Here is a 20,656-nt window from a genome sequence, read left to right as displayed (position 1 = left end):
AAGATTACAATAAATCCACTTCCATAAACCAAACAATTTTAATAGAGCATTTATTTCCTCAAATGAGGAACTAAGGATTCAAACAAAGTATTCAGTGAGTAGGGAAAAAATATACACAAGTTTATAAAGGTGCAGGGTTTTACATTTCATAATACTAATAATAAATATTTGGATTGGTATGAGTGTCCTGTTTTAAAAAAAAAGAAGTTAATTCATTCACTAAAAGTTTTTTTTTTGTTTTTAAATAGCCTGGACAATTTCCTTTCACTAAAACTTTTCCTTTTACCAATATATGTATTTCTCTGTATCTTCTATAAATAAATAATTTCTCTCTAAAAAGATAATTCATAATTAAGAACAGTGGCTCGTTCATGGATGCTTTCGTGCACATATTTAAAGGAATGAGGCTTTCACAAAGCTCTCTGTTGTTCCTTACTTGAATGACGGAGCAACCACAGTGACATCATTTTACAAACAGAATCATACTTTTGAACTGTACAAACTAATTTCATAAAATATTTAAAAAGCTATTGTATAAAAGATGGCAGTGATCCATTCATAGGTCCTCTACCCTTGGTATAAATATTGTCTCCAGTTCATTGTGGCACGTCAGCATGTCACCTTTGTATAGCGTAGCGTAGCCCACCGTGCCGTGCGGTTTCGGCGCCCCGCTAAAACTCAGTGACGCCCAACCGTCTACAAGAAGTTGGAGGCGACGAAGCCTCGGCTGTGGCTCACTCTGCTCCTGTGGATCATGGCCCGGTCGTACGCCACCTGCACCGACTTGCGGAGGGCGGGCTTGCGGCCCTCCATGATGCGCAGCTTGTCGGCGGTGCTGTCCACCCCCAAAGGGGTCACCTTGTCTCGCGTGAGCCACTGCCTGCAGGATAAACAAGGACGGGGTAAGCGACCGGAGAGCAAACGCGTCACCTCACTGCAGCTCTCACCAAGTCCGTTTGTTGTCGAAGAAGAGCACCAAATAGAGCCTTTGTTTGCTTTCCTCCTGCCTCTGCTCTCCCAATTTGAGGACATCTTTGGGGGGGACGGGAATGGGCACTCCGTTCAGTAGCACACCCTCTTCTGGCATCTCTGGGTCGATGATCTGGATGGAACAAATTTGAAGTCGGCCGAACGGACGAGACATCCGAAATATTGGTGGTCGCGTTACCAGGGCGGGATAGGAGGGATATCCTCGACACTTGGCCCAAACCAGGTCCAGACACTCCAGCTCGGTGTCATCTTCAGATGTTTGGCCTAGGGTTATTTATCATTTATTGTGCGGAATGGTCGAAAAGATGACATGAAAAAAAAGATGACGCACCAGTGTAGTCAGTGTCTCCATTGACTATATCCAAGAAGGGAACTTTGGAAAGAGCGGGTTTGCCAAGACTTCGTTTGGGCGGTGATGAGCTACAAAAAAAACATGTTAGTCGAACAATTGTGTCCAACACGCATTTGAGGAGTCCTTGTTTTTACATTTCTTTACGAAGGATGGGACAAGGGCTGAATTCCGAATCGGAACCGTCTTCTTTGTGCTTGTCGAAGCCATTAGTAAGTCCTAAAAGCAAACAAGATTCACAAAAAACAATCGTTCATGTGTGCTCAAATGACACTTAATTGTCAGACACATTTCATGTCATTGGAACATCATGAAAAAGCTCATCCATCATATTACATTGCAGTAATGTTTACATTCACCATGGATACCGACCGGAAGTCCAAGAGGGCCATGACATCCCACAATGCAACAGAAACTATTTTGGGAAAACTGTATCCATAGTACACATAAACAAGACCGTCAAATCACGTGCTAGAGCGACAACTTGTCAACACGAGACTTTCTTGCAGGCAAAGATTCAAACAAATCTCACCAATCCAAAAATCATCTTGTAGTGATGTTATGTTATGTTGATTAGAAATGTACCATACATGTGTTAGCTGGCATGTTCGGTGTTAAAAAAGGAAAATCTTACCACTTTTACAGCTTTCATTCAGCGTTTTTTCCAGTTCTCCATCTGAGCTTATGTCTTGACTGGAGGTCCACGAGGAATTCAGGTAAGGGGCTTCAATGGCTTTCTGAGAGGGTTTGGTAGGAGTAGATAAGATAGGGGGGCTGTTAGGTAGTGAAAAGGAGGGGCTTATACTGTTGTCCTGCATCTCCTTCCCATTGGGCAAAGGATCGTCTCGAAATATTTTGGCACCGTTTTTGGCCTTTTTGAACAACACAGAGGTCCGTCTGCCAACACCCCCCGAGAGTGTCCGCGTGGGGGTACTGGGGTGAGAGAGGCCGTTGGACATCACTGGCCCATCGGTGTTGAAACCTTTTGCTGGTGACGTCTCTGGGGCTTTCGTGCAACCGATGGGCTCCGATTCGCCATCGCCGAGGCGCTTTCTCCGTTTGCGTGGCCAGCTGGAGGGCGGGGGCTCCTTTGTGATGGGCCTCAACGTCGGTGGCTCCAAAGGCGTGTCTCCGAGTCGTGGTGGGGGGGCCGGCCCGGTAGGCTCCAGTGTTGGGGGCGAGGTGGATTTCAGGTCTTCTGGAAAAGGGGAAGACATTGACTTTGACTCTGCATGCAGTGCTATCGAGTATGTCGTGTGATGTGGTGGTTTTGCAGTCACACAGGTGAATGTATCCAAAATGTTCCAAAATTCTGCCTGTCTGACCCAAAAATACTTCAGCCTCAGTGAAACCTCCTAAGTCAAAAGCTAACATTAAATGGCAGTACAGTGTTCCCTCAGTCATTGCGGTTAATGGGGACCGGGACCATTCGCGATAAGTGAATTTCCGCGAAGTAGGGATTCCCCTTCAAAAATGCTTAATTTGAATTTAATTTTTTTTTTTTTTAATTACCCCCTGTATACAGCACACCACATAGAATACGGGTAGAGAGAGTGTGAAATTCATGTCATAACAAATAAAAAACAGTAAAATATGTTGTCTCAATGTAATATTTGTATTTTTATTTTTTTCCAAAAAAATCCGCAAAGCTCTGAGTCCGCGGTAGCTGAGCCGCGAAGTAGCGAGGGAACACTGTAGTCTGTTTCTGCAATATATATAAAAAAAGCTTTGTCCAAGTGAAACTCCCTTAAGATTTAAAGCGCATAGAACTAGAGTCTTATTTTTTTTTATGAAGTTGCTGGTTTTTCACTGTGTATTTCTGGTGAGTTGTATTAACATGAATTGTCAAGCTGTTTTAAAACAGTACTCAAATTTGACACGTGAAGTCAATGAACATTGCTCCAGCACCATTTAAAAATAGTACCACTGACATGTAACCATATTTTTCCACCCTCCTCCTACATGGCGAGAGCCTATCGAAACTGTACGATGGCGGAATCGGGAGTGGGATGACATGGTGTGGTGACTGTACAGTATGTATGGGAGAGTAGTGAATCTATGAGTGATGTGTGGAAGAGGTGCAGAGTGCACTTGGAGAGAATAGTTGTGAGGCAGCCATGGCTAACGAGACTCTGTGGGCCCCTACTTACTAGACTGGAGTCAGTGGGGTTGTTGGGGTTGGTGCGTGGGGGAGACCCTGGCTCAATTACCTGAAGACAATGTGTCGTTAGCTCATGTTCACAACTGGTCTCATTGAAATTAAAAGTGAGGGGGGAGAGAACATGCGCAGGCAATTTCTCTCACGCATCAGCTGTTCACCACAAACCTTTGTCTGACGCCGAAAAGCCATTTTCTGTCTTGGAGTCGCCGGCCTTCTGGTCCAGCTCTTCCTCCTCCTCCTCCTCATCTTGGTCACTGTCTTCTTTAGAGCGCCCGTTGTGAAGGCCGTGGCGCTGTGGCCCCTGACCGAACCGAATGACGTTGATCTCGCGGCGGAGCAGGCGCATGCGTCGGGTGCGGGCCCCGCTGCATCTCATGGAGCTGACCAAGTCCAGCTTATCCAGCAGTTCCTTGATCTGCTCCTCCATACTCATGTGGAGTCGGTTTTCTGGTTTCAACACGCTGTCCACTAGCCAAAAAAAACAGAGTGGTATTAGCATGCAATTTCTCGCTCTTATGCAGTATGAACTAGTGTGTCCTGATTCGATTGGATCGGGTTCAGAGACTAATGGTAGTAACAGAGCATAATGTAGTATTTGTAAAGAAATAATTTCTTAGAAAAGTACCAAAAGAGCACACTTTGATGAATTTTTTTTTTTGTCATTTCTTGTTTGCATTATTTTCCATTGTATTTCCTTGCTGTAGAAATATGGGCTTTGGATTCATATTGGCAAAACTTATCTTTAAAAAAAAAATCGGATCATATTGATAAATACTTTTAAAAAATCAGATTATTATCAGATATTACGCATCAGAATAATTAAGTTCTGATGCGTAATATTTGAGACAAAACTCAATTATAGCCAGTATTTGCATCAGGTGGCCATCTTAAGTGATGGCAGTCATTTTTCTTATTGCTGGTATTATTTTAGCCAATCAAATGAGATTATTCCCAAGTATACAGTTTGTGAAAATTGTGGGCATTTTATTATTATTTCATACGTATTGACTAGCATCAATGGATTGTGGTTGATTTTAAGGTCCAATCGTACCCCAAAAAGATAATAACTCATTTAGCCTACCGTCTTCCCAAGTGCAGGTGTAAAATTCTCGCTTCTGTGGCGAGTCGGCTAGGTGCATCCCAGTCGCAAGCTCCAGACCAACATTTGTAGCAAGTCGTTGAGCGTGGCGCAACACGGCTCCCCCTAGGTCGCGAAGACGCAGCGCTGCACGGTGGAAGACAGTGTCCTTATTGTTGTAGAGGAGGCAGTTGGACACCATGATGTTGAAGTCAGCCTCTAGGTCAGCCACAGAACGGTAGATATGATTTTCCAACTTGGTCCGCATAGTAGAAAAATCCATTGGATGACTTATGAACTCCATGTAGTCTGGGACCTGGCGGGGAAACATACAAATAATGGTGAAAATAATACAAAACCAACAGCTTCAACTTCGTTGGTTAACTCGACTTTCAGTTTCCTACTGTGGGAATTTTTGGATGATTTAACAATTTGTAATGTCTGACCTCCTTGATATTGACTGGTTCTGCAAAGATCCCAGCTGTGTCCTTATCCTGTAGTTGGTCCATAGTAGAGCGGAGTAACAACAACATCGGGGTCAACTGGAGCTCCAGGGCTGCTTGATGGATTTTAAGCTGCAATTGCAAAAGTTTGAGTGTAAGTGACCAGTGGAAGATACAGTACATCTGTCTAACAAGAGAGACAGTTAAGGTTAACTTGATATTGACTTTCTTTATGAAAGAATTTGAGTACAACTAAAACCTAAAGAACAAAAAAGCAGCTAATATCACACTAATGTAATTGGGGAAGAAAATTGAATTCCACTATGTGGAAGTGCCCAATTTCATTTTTGGAAGCATGGAATACATAACAAACTTAGTACAGACTTATCAAATGACAAGTACAGAAACTATATATAATAATCAATGCTTTGTTGACTAATTGTTAACTTAAGTGGCATAGTTGCCCAGTTCAACCTGTAAAACAGCCTTTTGTACGCTGCGTTCAGTTACAGCAATTAGTTCTATACTTGAAAAGCACGTACGTGGACACTAAATTGGAATTGGATAGCGTAAATCCATCGTCACGTAGCTGTGCTGGATTTTTACCTGTTCTCGCTTGAGTTTCTCCCTTTTACGAATGAGCTCCACCAGTAGCCTGGCCTTTTCAAGGTCATGTCGAAGCTTCTGCCAATATCTGAGAGCATCTCTAGCTGCTGTCACATGCTCATCAACCACCTCAGGCTACACAAGAACAAAAATTAAAAATGGCATCATTTATAAACAAATAGCCCAAATTAGAGTAAGGGGGGAAAAAGACACAATCTGAAATCCCTGGCCTAACCTGTTCAGTATTCCGTTGGGATTGGACATTAGAGTGCAAACGGCGGATCAGTGGCACGCCGTTCCTGGACTGACGCTTCAGTAACCAGAAGTTATGCAGCCTCCGCATGAACTGGCTCTTCTTTTGAAAGAGAATACCTTTGCAAAGGGCATTCAACCTGGACAGATGTTGCAGATTTAAATGAATGTTTATCCATGATAATGTAAATATACCATCCTACTTGATTATTACACCATTCTTAAATACTTAATACAAAATAATGTACATTATAATACAAAGTAATAATGGTAATGGTTGATTTAAGAAAAATAACAGCACAGCAAAGTTCAATACATCCTAAGTTATATGATTTGATGATAGTAATCATGAAAGTAATTAATGAAGTAATTGATGATTCAAAATCCAGGTGAAAACACAAAATTGGATAAACTGTACCTGCATGTGGGTATTTCGGGCACTATCACTTGAGGCGAAGCATTGCTTAGTTTTGTGGAGCACGTGTCATTCTTCTCTTTCTTTTTACCCATCTTGCCATCACTTTCCGACTTTCTGCCTTTTTTGGGTGTCACGGGACCATCTGTGTAGGCACTCCGCCCTCGGCTGGCCCTTCCTCTGCTGCCCACCACGCGCCCTTCACTCTCTTCATCCGAGATGCCGTCTTGGCCGGCGGGTGAGTGGGTCTCGCAAAAGGCCGTCTTTTTGACAGAAAATGTGGTCCCATTGACATTTGTCTCCCGCACTGGGTCGATTTTCATGAAAAGTCCGGCACGCTGGGCGCAAGTGACGTGAAACGCGGTGTAGCAGTTGGCCTTGTGACACTGTATGGATGCTCCGCGACCTTTCTGCTTACACAGGTAGCAAGTAAGTCGCCAGCGCGCCGGGGGAATGTTGTCGACGCCTTCCACCGGTTCCAAAAAGACGGTATTGGCGAAGCAGACTTCGGGAATCCAGATAGCGCAGACTACATGCGCCCAGCGGCCGTCGTTAGTTTGTTTAAAGGCGCCGCCTCGGTTTGGACACAGCACACAGTCAACTGGTTTCTGAGGGGATTGAAGACAGCAGCGGCACAGCCACTGGCCCTCGGGGATATAGGGAACGCCGTAGCATTCCTGGTGCACGGCTAAATTACACGCGTCACAAAAGAGAATAACATTGCTGTTGAGGCACTCGTCGTCCAGGCACACGCAGCAGAAGGCATCGTCGTCAATGGCGTTTGGAGATGGAACCCGGGTACGGGCCTCCCGGTAAGCCTCGTCTTCAAGGCGATCCACTAGCAGCTCAAAGATGTCCGCCGACAGCGCGGCGCAGCCCTCTGCCGACCGGCTAGCGTTGACCATTTCCAACCAGGCCGAGTCCTCTTCGTCCATGTCATACTCGGCCAAAGTTTCCTGGTCCTCGGTGGAACGTTCAATGTAGCGGTAGTATGCTATGGGCAGAGGAGCCACCTCCATGTGGGTAAAAGTGTCTACGAGGCGAAAGGAAGGTTCGGGCAGGGATATTACATGATTGTGTGTGGCATTTAACTTCTCAGGCAATTGTGGTTGAGCGTGGGGGCAGTGGTTTTTGGAAGGTGGCGGAGTCTTGAAAGACTGATATTTTGAGGGTTTCCGTCGGCCACGGGGCGTGACGGCTTTGACGGCAGTTTGCGTGGCACTGACAGGAGGCGACGGCTGCTCGCTGTTCTCTTTATTGCTGTTACATTCGCTGATGTCTTGCGCCGTCATTTCATCCTCGGTGATGACGACCAGAGGCTCCAAAATGGAGATGCGATGAAGCCGGCCATCCAGCTCCACCTCAACGACATTCTGTGCCTGGGCATAGCTCAAAGTTTCTCTGCTCGGGGATGCTTTCAAACTGTACGGCGATGAGGACTGCTGACGTGGGCCATCGCCGCTACAGCCAACCGGCATCCCCTTGGACTTCTTGTCATCCGTGCCACTTTTCGGGGCCGCCAGGCCTTTTCGGCGTGGCTTCCTCATAAGCCACCAATCACACCTTCCCTCCTGCAAAATCAAAAGTTAACAAATAAGATCACAGAAACTAATGACAGATAAAATGTGAATAATAAATTTACAACAGTGCAGAACCAACATGAAAAGCTTTTTCTTCAAGAGCTTCTTTCACGTCAAGGAGTTATTTGTAGTTGCATTTAAGTTTAAATAATTGTGAGTTGATGGACAAATCATTTCAACAGAATAGAAAAAACATGAGTTTACCTTTTTTTGGTCGGGATAAGAAGGACTAGAGCAAGATGTAACGTTACCATAATTTTCGGAGACTTTATTTATTACGGCTCAACTTCTGGCCAGGCGAACCACAACACGGGAACAACCAGCCAATCAGATTTTATGTTAATTGGATTGACGCGTCACTAAGCCAATCATCTCATAGAACGCCTCAGTCCCAATCGCTCACTGCCCTTATTTTAGAAGTACACTGCCAGCCATATTAACAGTTTTAAAATAAACCAAATAAACGAATTTAATATTACTTTTGCCCTTGTCATTTCCCGTTAACGCACACGAGAAACGTTTTATGACAGTTTTCTGCTCAGATCGCATAACAATTTTATACTCAGCTAGCACGACTGCTAACTTTGAAAGATCTGCTTTTATTACATCTAAGCTCCAATTTTTCCGCTGACATGAAGTGAAAAAAAGACATCTTTGTTGTTCAGTAGATATTCAAAGTTCGATCATAATGCTTGATTAGATTGACAACATTCTCACCTATTATGGCGAATGGGTGACAAGTAGCTCCACAGCCGGCGGTCTAAGGCGTTTCTACAGAAATGGTTGCTTGCCACCTAGCCTGTGGTTCTTACTTGCTGGATTCCCGTCGCCAAAAGCTAACTTGCTTATACCCAGCTACAGTTTGGCTGGTACAGCCGGTGTGTTCCTTTTTATTTAAAAAAGAACGTCCCTCCATAAAACGACAATCGAGCAGTTGGGGACAAAAGCCCGTACATCCAACAAGCAAACGAATCACATATCGGCAATTATACTGCCCGACACTATCTAATGTCGACCTAATTTTGTGCGTTAGCCGCCTCCGGCTAGTTTTGCTAATCCAGGCTAAGGCCAACTCCATTGGTAATAACATGAAACATCCGGATAAACTTTTCACAATAAAACAACGTGTCATTTATTTTTTCCAAGAAAAGCGAATCAGTCTCGACTTGGCAGTTTAAATCATTGTTACTCCGAAATTAGATTTCTTTTACTTTGTCTTTCCAGACTGTAATTGTATTACATTAGCTTGAGTAATAATCGTCTCGGGACCGTGAGGTAACTTACTTACGAATTCTTATTTCCGGTTCCTTTCTAGTATTTTCAACTCTACTAAAGATACACAGTGAGGCCCAATATGACGTCACGTTGCATAATTTTGGCGCCCAGGCCATTAAACTGAAGATAAACGTGAGACCCTCCCCCTATCATCGCAAAAAAACAAACAAACAATAACATATAAACAGGTATGCGGGGCAATAGAATTGTATTTTCTATTAGTTCACAAAAGGCAACAACATAACCATCCAAAACACAAATCAAAGTGCTAAAATGAAACCATTTCAAAACCAATGCCACCAAAAGTAAAATATGTTCAAGATTAGTTAATTGAACCGAATATATCAATTAAAGGATAAATAGTTGGTATATAATTTGTTCATTTCAGGACCAGTGTATTAGTAATACCAGTTAATGTCTTTATGAATATGAACTATATTACTTAGAGATGATATTTCATATTCATAAGTAAATTAACTGACAATTAGTAAATGTTTTCACAATTTAAGTTGTTCTATTTAATTGTTGAATGATTGAACATATATCATTTAGGTACTTTGTATTCATTCCATGCATATATTTATCTATTCATTCATAATTCCCAAAACTGGGAAAGGCGTGCAAACATCTTAGAATTAAGGCATATAATGTTTGTATTTTTATAGCACAAAGGTGACAGAAATCACAAATCAACAAAAATAAAATGATAGTCATACTAATATACAAGTTTACAAAAAGCATCTGACGACATAAAATTCACATATAATTAAAATTGCAAAAATACCCTCACCCTTTTAGCCACACTAACTCAAAACAACATTGTCAGCAGTTATAATTAAGTGCCAGCTATTTTTTAAGTGGAAAGGTCCAACAGGATTTATGATTCCAGGATGGGAATTTAATCTGAAATGTCTCTTTCACAAACACCTACCTGCACTTGACTCAAAAAAAAGTTTTCCCAAACTATTTGAAATGTAAACAATCAGAGTAGCAGAAATAAAACAAATCCATACTAGTCATATACAAGGACACAATTGGCTGTGCAATATTATTGGGGCAAGGAACATACAAGTCAGGGAGTCATGGTCAAAGTGTTCTTTCTCTTGGAGTCCCGCCGAGGGAATGGCACGAAACTCTTCACCTCTCGGAAACATAACCCTGCAGGCCAAAAGAGAACATAGTTGATTTTTCACATCTGCGAATGAGATTCTGAAAGCGCCTCTTTTAAAATCAATGATTCAAATGAAGTTCTACTTTGGGCAGCGCAGTGAAACTAGTGCTTAGTGCTTCGTCCTCACAGCTTTAGGGTCCTGGGTTCAAATCCAGGTCACGCCCACCTGTGTGGAGTTTGCATGTTCCCCCCGGGCCTGCGTGGGTTTCCTCCAGGAACTCCGGTTTCCTCCCACATTCCAAAAACATGCACGGTAGGCTGATTGGACACTCTAAACTTCCCCTAGGTATGAGCGCGAATAGTAGTTTGTCTCCTTGTGCCCTGCGATTGGCTGGCCACCAATTCAGGGTGTCCCCCAGCTCTTCCCCGGAGACAGCTGGGATAGCCTCCAGCACCCCCCACGACTCTAATGAGGATAAAGTGGTTCAGAAAATGAGAGATGAGAAGTTTTACTTACGCTTCCATTCTTCCAGTGATAATTTGGCATTGTCATGGCTGTCATCGTATGGTTCAGGCTCGGGAAGGTCATCTGGGTCCCTGAGGCTGTCAAAGTATGGGTGCTCCAGTGCCAGTTCAGCTGTGGGCCTTTCATCACCGTCCAGAACTAGCATCTTCTCCAGTAGGTCAATGCCTACAAACAATCCAATTATCAGGAATGTCCACGAAAAAAAAGAGGATTTGCTTCTGAATTGAACCCACCATTCACACTGGCTCGGGGAAACAACGTTGAGAAGTCTTTTCTTGGATAATGAGGAAGGGCTTTCACATAATTTTTGGCCTGTTTTTGCATTGGATAAAAGCTCAATGTAAAAAGCCGACAACAATAAATAAACACATTTGCAAACTCATTTGGGAAAGATGCACTGCAATTATTGTGGATTATCATGATTATGATAAATTACAGACATTTTTAGGAATAATTCATCGGAAAATTCTCTCTGAATGCAGAGTAAATGCTACCGCACCACTTAACAAAATATACCGTAATTTCCGCACTATAAGGCGCTGCTTCAATGAATGGCATATATTAAAAATCTTACTTCTTATTTTTACCATTTTTCCTTTTTTTCATGTTTTTTGGGTTATACCTCTGGGCTGTCCAGCTTTTGTATAAATTCTGGTCCAGGCACTCCGGTTACTTTCATGATCTGTGTCAGCTGGTCCATGTCTGCGTTTAGAGTCAAGGTTTGGCCTGGTGAAGGAAGGTGTCTAAGCTCCAGATATATACATCTCTCAACTTAACTCTATTTATACAGGGCTTTAAGAACAACCGCAGCTGCAATCAATCACTGTACAAAAATACATCTTAAACGTAACTCAATATTACTACCATATAACCATAGCCTAAGTTGAAAAACCACCATATAGGACATTTATCACCTCACAATTATTTACACTCACATCGACAAAAACACAGTCGATGAATCCTGCCGATCCACAAAAACATGCTAAATGTGACAAACTTGGTTCACTGTCACTAATTAAAATGATTTAGCGAATGCAGCTTTCGGACGTTAAACCTCTTTTAGACTTGGCTGACGCCAAGCTGTTATTTACCATTCCACATTATTATCAAAACACAAAAAAGGATACAGTCTTTGCCTTTGAAAAGGGTTTTTCCATTGATCATTTCGGCCATGATGCAGCCCACAGACCAAATGTCCACTAGAAAAAAACAGCATGGGAGACAAGTGCATGTAAGGGGAGCGACATCTGTGACAATGCTTCACCGTTGACTCTTGAAAACGTGGAAAAGCATTTCTGAGAAAAATTCCGTTATTTCATGCTGAGAGGAATATTTTGTACGCCTCCTCAATGTGAAGCCTGACCATACATACATAGAGGTTTAGTAGAAAAAGAATGTCCGAAGAAACATTCATTTTTAAAGGAAATTCCTTTTCTTAATTGCTGTCAGAGAGTCTTATTACTATCAATAAGAACAGTCTACTTTCATGGTTAACTGTCTCCAATTCTGACAGCTCACGATAGAGACATCTTGGCTGTCTTTCCCTCAAATGTGTGAATGACAAAAATACAAATAATGCATACCTGAAATCATGGCTAAGAAACACTATAGCTTTTAGTAGAGCCACAATGTTTGCATGTGGTTGTCTTACCAGTCTGTGTGTAATGCATCCAGTTCAGAATGACCTCAGGCGCCCGGTACCAACGGGTTACCACATAGCCCGTCATTTCAGCGTCAGTACTACGAGCGAGCCCAAAGTCTAGTATCTGCATAGACGGAAATGACATGAGAAATATTTTACCGAGAAAAACAAGCACAGTAAAAAACAAAACAACCTTTCAAGGCTATCTAAACATACACACACACACACACACACACACACACACACACACTACTAGATTAATGTTAACACACGATGCTTTCTTTACAGCCTTAAAAAAATGTTTATATTCAGATTTGTTCACACATTCAATAACATTTGGTTTGTTTATCGTTTCAGTGAAATCTTTTTCTATTTTATGTGTTCAATGGAGTGTTGATTTCACACAATCTGTATTGGGATAAATTTGAAAAATATGCACAAAGCCATACTGTTCTTTCAGTAGGTTTACCTTTATCTCCAAATGTAAATGCTCATATACAAATCCTACACATTATGATTATACTTGTTGAAAAACAGACATTTCACTGTTTATGTAGTTAATAGTAAGTATCTTTAGTACAAGTTCTGTTGACATCATAACACCTTGATTGTTGGTAAGGTTGTACTTAGCTCCTAAACAAACCTTCAATTCGCAGTCTTGGTTTACAGCCAAATTTCCAGGTTTGAGATCCTGTAATAGAAGATGCGATGATGATGTATTGAGCACTGATTTTAGTCATAATGTGATTTTTGGTTCTACATCAGTATGGGGAACAAAATAAACGCATTTTCTATTTTATTTAAAATGTTTATCACCTTAACTGCGACTAGAATGACAGCAGCAGAATTGAATTAAAGAGAGAGGAACAAACGCTTTAAAAAAATTACAGCTATACCAATCCTTTATATATACATAAAATGAATGAATGTTCTTTTCAATGCACATGCATCCTAATAATATTTTGCCTGTCTTTCGGCTGACATGGTTGTCAAATTCTCATTTTATTTGTTTTGTCCCTTCAGTAAAACCAACTCTCATAGACCTCATAATAATCAAATGACCCTGTCCCTTTTTACCAAAGAGGTTAGATTCACTTTTTATACAATCTAAACTTCACACATGCACCCATCTGTAGTTAAAAAAGGAGTTGATAGGTGTGGTGTGACAACTCCAGACATGCAGTCATAGTTAGCTCATCATACCTGTTGGCGCAGGCGGAGTTTGACCTGACTCAATAGCAATGAATGGAAGCAACTTTCTCATTTGTGTTCACAATTCATGAGTCACTACAAATTAGGTAGGCTAAGCAATGTCCTTGGAAGATTACATTTAGTTTCAACCACCACACTAACGTCAGATAACAATCCAAACATATAAATTTGTCCTACCCTGTGGATGATTCCGGCCTTGTGAATGTACTGTAAAGAGGTAGAAAAAAAGAAACATGGTTGAATTACTTCTATTGAATACATGCAATATCCTTAAACAGTATTTGATTTGTTTATTTTAGATCTATAGCAATAAAAAGAGAATCCTAAAAGAGAATGAATGAAGCATCAAAACTTCAACCATCATTTCTTTAAATTATAGCCATCTTTTAAATGATCTTACACTCATAAACTGGACGAACCCAGGGTAACCACCTGACCTAGTCTGATATGATCAGTCTATTCTTTTTTGTTTAATATACAGTGTATATACAACAATCCCTCGCCATTTCGCGGCTTCACTACATCGCAGATTTTTTCTGGGGAAATTCTTTTAATTTTTGTATTATTTATTTTTAAAGTTCAGAAAAATGTGAAAATCCAGTCTGAAACTCGAACGCAAAAGCAACTGTCAGGATATAAAATTTTGTTTCTTAATGATAACTACTTTTAATTTTAAGGGGTCCCAATCTTACCCTGAGTCCACAGAGCATTTGGTAGACAAGAAACTGGATTTTGTCTTCAGAGAGATGACCTCGCACCTTTGAGAGGTCAGTAAACATGTAGGGCATCACCAGGTAACTGTGAAAAGAAGAAGAAAAAAAACATTTAGAGGAAACCTATGTGGGTTAAGGTGAAGGTCATTACATCATCCGACTAGTTTCAGCCTATCCACAGTAATGGTGACTCACTAATATACACAATCATGAAGCTGTTTAAGAATTCAGAATATAATTGTAATATGAAATGGAAGACGTAACAAATTTGCACAAAAAACAAACAAACTCCAATAGTCGTTGCTAGCCCTCCTAGTCAATATGGATGAGACGTATAGTTCTGCCAAAATGACTGAAATATGATCATTCATAGCCAGACCTCTTAGTTTAAATTAATTGGCAGTGTACAGATCTTTAAAAAGAAATATTCAGAAATTCCATATGTACAGTAGTCCCTCTTTCATTGTGGGGTTTAATAAATAAAATAAACTCATAATAAGTCAAACTTAAACAACTATCAATTGTGGGTAGAAGAGCCTGAAAATACTCACAAGTCCTGGAAATCATCAAGGCTTGAAACAGGTGTAAAAACGTCAAGAAGACCTATCACCTAGTTGGAATGAAAAAATAATGAGCAAAGTGAGACTCGGAATACAGGTCCCTGATGTCCACTTTTATATTATTTTTCCCCCAACAAAATTCTTAATGATTATTCCGGACCCCCCCATACAGAACCACTTTTTTTTTGGAAATTATTTATGGTTGTATGCTACCTTAAGTGTGGAAGTCTACACTCTAACTTTTGATTGGATAGAAAATGGTCACTTTTGTTTCACAATTGGAATGACGGAGAAAAAAAATAAATACAAATTGTGGCATGATCTTGTTCTACTCACGTTTTCATGCTTCATGTGTTTGAGCAGTCGCAGTTCCCGGTAAGCCCTTTTAGCAAAGATCTCTGATTGAAAAGGCCTGTGGAGCTTCTTGATGGCCACTCTCTCCTTTTTTTTCTCATTGGTTGCTGAGCTGTGGTAAATAATGGAATGCGTAATAGATTAGAAATCAGAAAGAGCTCCAATGTCATGAGTTGTTTTTTTGGGTCGCAAAGATTGCAGAGCCAATCTTGACATAATTCAGTGACAGAGAAGAAGCAATCAATTTGATGTTTTCCACTTCAGGGGATTAGAGTTGCTGGAGCTGGAGCCTTCCGCAAATTTCAGTCAAAAAAGTCCAAAGAAAGACAGAAAAATTGGACTTCTGGAACAGTAAATATATAGTAGTAAAAATAGTAAAAATATTACGAGCTTAAAGTAGCAATGTTACAAGAATGAAGTCATACACTTTAATATTACAAGATTAAAATCATTTTATGAAAGAAAATATATATACATATATTTTGTGGATTATTTATACGTCACGTCCACCGGAATTTGTTTAGTTAGAGACTTTTGGCGACATAAGGTCTGTGTCAAAACAATACTTTTTTAAAAATCTAATATCGAGATATTGGAATAATATGAGGAGTAAAAAGACATACTACGACAAAATCGTTACATGACTTATTTTTCACTTTAAAGGGAAGTTATTGTCAATATAAACTCAAAAGTGGGTTTTGCAATGCAGCATTCGTTCACACTTGACAGGGCCCTCTGCTCTGTCTGCACTTTGGCACTAATGGAAGCAAATCTTGAGTTGAGTCCCGGCTTTGGAGCTTTACGATACAATAAACAGTGGGCTGCAGTATGCAAGGTTTGTACATTCTGCACATGCTGAGTCTTTTGGCACATTATTGAAAACTTCCCACCAATTGTCAATTGGTCTGAATGAACAATTTGATTGGTTCTCGCTCATAGTCAGCTAGGTAAGGCTCCAGATAAACACTCATCTTAATAACAAACACTATAAAAATGAATTCATGTTAGATGAATTGGAGGCATTTGGGGGGAATGATACATATGAATATGTCAATAGTCAAACATTGGAAATAGCCTTCATAGTCAACAAAAACAACTCAACTAAATTGCTCAAATGTGTCAGTTGGAGACTGAGAGGGTCTTCTGGTACTCTAATGCAGTGTTTCCCAACCACTGTGCCGGGGCACACTGGTGTGCCGTGAGCAATGGTCAGGTGTGCCGTGGGAAATTGCAAGAAGTCATACAATGTGATATTGAGAGAGAAAAATTCATATGAATATAAGGAGATTAAAATGGAACTATTACAAGGTTCAAATCAAAATATGATGGACGTTAAATTGTAGATTATACTATTATTAGATTCAAGTTGTCAAACAGTAATTTTTTGCTCTTTCTCTTAGTTGAAACGGAAGTTGTCTGGTTTCTAGGGCATCAACTTTTGCCGGCGTAAAGTCTGTGTGAGCACATTTTTTGGGTAATATTAGGAGATTTAAGTAATATTTGGAGAAAAATCATAAAATGATGCGATCAATAACTTTACTTGGTTATTTGCATCACTCAAACCGGAAGTTGTTCAGGGTCCACAGGCCAAATTTCCGTGACATTAGGTCATTGTGAAAAATTAGATTTTGGAATAATTTTGGATGCGATTTCTGCTGATAAAACTTCGATGAGAATAACTATTATAAATATAGGCGACAAAGATTTTCAGATGGTGGTGTCCCTTGAGATTTTTTTCAATGCAAAAAGTGTGCCACGGCTCAAAAAAGGTTGGGATACACTGCTCTAATGAGCTAAAAAAATAACATGAATGTTTGTTTGCCTGATCTGGAGGGCAACAGTTTGTGGGAGGGAAGGCCTGCTGGGCTATTTGAAGGGCTACCCACCAACACATTTGCAAGAGACACACACACACACACACACATGTAGAAATGGCTGCAGTACAGTACAGTATGCACTCATTATGAAAAGCAAACAAATAGTGTAATCCTTACAAATACACTTTACTACGTAAATATGACTTGGCCAAAAAACAAAGATGATTTACTATCCTGTTCAATTGTATTTTTCTCTAGTAACTGGTAAATAGCAATTGTGACTACCTAGTTCCTTTTCTCGCCAGCTCCTGCAATGGCCTTAAACTCAGATGTCCAATCTGCCAAGGTTGCCAACCTTCCCAGTCAAAATAGATTGGGTGTCTGGTACCATCAATGACACTTAAGTGTGAGCTTTCACAACCAGTTGTATTCTTTTAGGCTATTTACACTAACTGTGATAATATAGCAAAATGTGATTGTTCTATCGAGTATCCGCTTTGATTAACAAAAGATGAGATCATTGCTAGTCTGTGCATCACCTTAACTTCTCATTTGGCAGGAAAAAATATCTAAAATCCAATATAACCCTTGCATTCAAATCACAATTAGTGTTTCTCAGAATACATAATTATAGTAGCAGTGTGGCATTTTTCCTGTATTAGAGGTGTGTGCCTTTTGATTCCAGTTCAGCCAGGCCCACTGCTACTGTGTGTGTTGTGTGTGTATACCTGTGTGTGTACCTGCGTGAGTGTGTGTGTGTGCACAGATTGTAGCTAACCTTTAGCTCCCCTCGCCATTCACACTGCATATACACCTATATAGTAGCCGGTAATCGACTCACCATACACAGCCGTACGCCCCGGTTCCGATTTGCTTGAGGTGGGCAAACTTCTCGGGAACCTCCCACACGGTGTTGTTGATTTCCTCGCGGCAGAAGCTCGCTCGAGCCTCCATGACGAAAAGGAGAAGGCGGAGGCAGGAGCGACAACTTCTCCCTTCTTCCGAACGCCTGCCACTTGCATACCTGTCAACCTCGAACCATTTGTGATCTTACCAAATTTTGTTTTCGCCCTTACATATATGTATAAATACATGGAAAATCTTACCACTTTACTTTTTTGTAAAAAATCACGAACAACAAGTAGAAAATGTATGTTTATGTGTTTATTGCTTTCAAAGTTCCAAAATGAAACGAAATGTTTATCATGATCTTTTTTTTTTAGCCAATCAGAGGCGCCGGTACATATTATATGTACCGGCGCCTCTGATTGGCTAAAAAAAAAAGATCATGATAAACATTTCGTTTCATTTTCGTTTCAAGTGATATATGATATATCACTTGGCAGACATGCGTTTCCGGGAAGAAACAATGGCGGATGGTGAAAAATGGCTAGAAAGTGCCTTAATTTATTTTTTTTTCTCAAAATCACCGTTTAGCGTACCATTTTCATGTGTACAGCGTACCAATATAAAAATGGGCTTTCAGTTGTACCAATTACGGCGAGAACGTACCAGTTGACAGGTATGCACTTGCGAGTGTTGATGCCAAAACATTAGTCAATTGAGACACACACACTCAACATGGTTTCCGGGTGGCACGTTTGAACAAATAAGAGCAGATTCGGAAATGCCACAATAGAGAAGTTTTGTGAACATTTTCATTCTTTCGTTCATTTTAAACATCGACATGTCAGAGTCGACGTGGACTGGAGTCTGGCCCATCTGATTTGGGACTATACGTCTTAGATTGGTAGCTTTCATATACGTTTTAAACCCTAAAAGTAGCAAGTTCTCCAAGTACCAGAACCATGAACAACAATAACGTACCCTAAAAACAGTAAAAGGGTACAATGTTATAAAAAGATTTGTTTTAATACTCATCTCATTTTCTGAACGACATTTATCATCATTGGGATCGCAGGGGGTGCTGGTGCAAATCCCAGCTGTCTCCAGGCCAGAGGTCCCCCGCCCATGGCCTGAAGTCAGCTGGGATAGACTCCAGCAACCCCCGTGACTCTAGTGAGGATAAACGCTTGAGAAAATGAGAAACAAGATGACCTGCAAGGTTTTTCTGGTTGTCAACAAATGAGGGATAAATATTATCTTTCCATGTTAATAACAAAATGAGGAACGCTTCACGAATTTGCGTGTCATCCTTGCGCAGGGGCCATGCTAATCTTCTCTGTATCGTTCCAATTTTAGTATATGCGAAGCCGAAGCAACGCAATAGAGAGAACGGTCGGAGTAGTATATAAAGCACAAAAGATCTTATACACTTCAAAGTTATGGTGGCTACGAAATGTACTCTAACATCTTATTAGCAGTGAAGTCACACATAGAATTATACTTGGACTTTCCAAGAGCCCTTTCTAATTATAATTTGCTCTTTATTAACCTTATTTTTTTTAGCAGAAATCACCAGAATACACGTCAGATATATACAGAACGTTCTGATTGGCTACTCGATGGGCATATGCAAATCACTCAAGGGCCATTGGTCCAAATCTAAGCGCCCGTCCACGTTGACCCGGCATCGCAAAGGAGGAATTTTCTCTTTCTGGGCCATACAGCAAAAAGACGGGGTAGCAAATAGTTAAAAGTAGGTGTAGGTGAACAATAAAAATGTTGAAACATAAAATGAGTATAACTGTAATATTCTTCAGGCCAGAGACGCTTTTACGGTTGAATGAGGCACGCCGAGGAGCTAGTTATAGAAGGGATCAACGTTTTTTTCTTAACTTTAAAAGACATTTCAGGTAATGATCTTTCCATGTTGCAAACAAAATGAGGAACGCTTCACGAATTTGCGTGTCATCCTTGCGCAGGGGCCATGCTAATCTTCTCTGTATCGTTCCAATTTTAGTATATGCGAAGCCGAAGCAACGCAATAGTGCAATGAGTCGGAGCAGTATATGAAGGAGCCAGATAATAAGACCTTCTAGAGTACTGGTGGTGTTAAAAAGTACTCAGACATCCTGTTTACAGTCCATTGCCGCATAGAAGTACTATATACGGACCTTCAAAGAGTACTATTTTACATTTTTGGGGTGTTTAATATCCTGTCATTTAACAGAAATGATCAGAAAACACAGTATAGATATACACAGCCTACTGATTGATTGCTATAACATACCTGTCAATGTCGGCCAATTGCTCCCCTCATTGCAACTCCCCATATTATGCAATAACAAACCGTTCAAATACAACGCGGCACATATTTACTCACATTGGGCGCACTTACAAGTCTAAAATTTTCCCCAAAGTGAACGGGTGCCATCAGGTTCTCGTGTGCACCAAATTCAAGATTTTGTATTTATGCGCGTGCGCATATCACGTTTACAGCATGGCATTATTAGCAATCGACGGTGCTGTTTTCCTCTGCTACCAGTGAACGAGACGATCCGTATTAGAGCCGAAATGGGTAAAATGAGATCGGTTTTGACAAAAAAAAGTACTTTAAAAAAGTTTTTTTTGCCCAGTACAAAAGTTGTCTACACGGCGTACACAATTTGAAATGATCAAAAACGTGTAACATACGGGTAAAACGTCTGAATCGACAGGTATGCGATAAG

At 40.7% G+C, this 20,656-nt stretch overlaps 2 protein-coding genes and 2 non-coding genes across 7 annotated transcripts; all 4 read right to left on the bottom strand.

Moving 5' to 3' along the window:
- Positions 1–374: 374 nt before the first annotated feature.
- Positions 375–8,937, bottom strand: brpf3b (bromodomain and PHD finger containing, 3b). 2 transcript variants are annotated; one of them, XM_077713409.1, is made up of 13 exons: positions 8,592–8,937; positions 6,298–7,865; positions 5,863–6,019; positions 5,628–5,762; positions 5,025–5,153; positions 4,582–4,894; positions 3,666–3,968; positions 1,974–2,537; positions 1,477–1,558; positions 1,322–1,410; positions 1,169–1,254; positions 948–1,102; positions 375–880 (listed from the first exon to the last, which is right to left on the bottom strand). In XM_077713409.1, exons 2-13 carry the CDS (start codon positions 7,839–7,841, stop codon positions 697–699), a joined length of 3,741 nt encoding a protein of 1,246 aa, XP_077569535.1. In that variant the 5' UTR covers positions 7,842–7,865; positions 8,592–8,937; the 3' UTR covers positions 375–696. The 2 variants fall into 2 exon arrangements, with proteins under 2 accessions (XP_077569535.1, XP_077569613.1); XM_077713487.1 differs by having other exon boundaries at positions 1,974–2,534.
- Positions 8,938–9,340: 403 nt separating this feature from the next.
- On the bottom strand, positions 9,341–20,348 carry mapk13 (mitogen-activated protein kinase 13). 3 transcript variants are annotated; one of them, XM_077713688.1, is made up of 13 exons: positions 20,218–20,348; positions 17,926–18,099; positions 15,250–15,379; positions 14,905–14,963; positions 14,333–14,438; positions 13,818–13,847; positions 13,072–13,119; positions 12,438–12,552; positions 11,914–11,985; positions 11,409–11,488; positions 11,020–11,098; positions 10,778–10,951; positions 9,341–10,307 (listed from the first exon to the last, which is right to left on the bottom strand). In XM_077713688.1, the coding sequence occupies exons 2-13, from the start codon at positions 18,036–18,038 to the stop codon at positions 10,222–10,224; spliced, it is 1,092 nt and encodes a 363-aa protein (XP_077569814.1). In that variant the 5' UTR covers positions 18,039–18,099; positions 20,218–20,348; the 3' UTR covers positions 9,341–10,221. The 3 variants fall into 3 exon arrangements, with proteins under 3 accessions (XP_077569814.1, XP_077569890.1, XP_077569734.1); XM_077713764.1 differs by having other exon boundaries at positions 20,311–20,333; XM_077713608.1 differs by lacking the exon at positions 20,218–20,348 and adding an exon at positions 18,619–18,946 and having other exon boundaries at positions 17,926–18,104.
- Positions 19,204–19,309, bottom strand: LOC144207604 (U6 spliceosomal RNA). Its single transcript, XR_013328727.1, has one exon. It is a non-coding gene; the product is annotated as a U6 spliceosomal RNA (small nuclear RNA).
- LOC144207603 (U6 spliceosomal RNA) lies at positions 19,865–19,970 on the bottom strand. The gene has a single exon (XR_013328726.1). It is a non-coding gene; the product is annotated as a U6 spliceosomal RNA (small nuclear RNA).
- Positions 20,349–20,656: the final 308 nt, after the last annotated feature.

This window comes from Stigmatopora nigra, chromosome 1, assembly GCF_051989575.1.
Source record: "Stigmatopora nigra isolate UIUO_SnigA chromosome 1, RoL_Snig_1.1, whole genome shotgun sequence".
NCBI classification, from domain to species: Eukaryota; Metazoa; Chordata; class Actinopteri; order Syngnathiformes; family Syngnathidae; genus Stigmatopora; species Stigmatopora nigra.
Note: the sequence above shows the minus strand (reverse complement) of the source record. Positions and strands in the feature narration are given on the sequence as shown.

What these genes read in the sequence shown, in the direction of transcription:
- mapk13 (XM_077713688.1), bottom strand. Translation starts at nt 18,038, where the DNA reads ATGGAGGCTCGAGCGAGCTTCTGCCGCGAGGAAATCAACAACACCGTG. An exon ending in GATGCATTACACACAGACTG is followed by an intron (nt 11,986 to 12,437) that starts GTAAGACAACCA and finishes GTTTTTTTCTAG; the next exon opens with TGGACATTTGGTCTGTGGGC. An exon ending in TCCCCGAGCCAGTGTGAATG is followed by an intron (nt 10,952 to 11,019) that starts GTGGGTTCAATT and finishes GATTGTTTGTAG; the next exon opens with GCATTGACCTACTGGAGAAG.
- brpf3b (XM_077713409.1), bottom strand. Translation starts at nt 7,841, where the DNA reads ATGAGGAAGCCACGCCGAAAAGGCCTGGCGGCCCCGAAAAGTGGCACG. An exon ending in CACCTGCACTTGGGAAGACG is followed by an intron (nt 3,969 to 4,581) that starts GTAGGCTAAATG and finishes TTTTTTGGCTAG; the next exon opens with TGGACAGCGTGTTGAAACCA. An exon ending in GAATGAAAGCTGTAAAAGTG is followed by an intron (nt 1,559 to 1,973) that starts GTAAGATTTTCC and finishes GTTTGCTTTTAG; the next exon opens with GACTTACTAATGGCTTCGAC.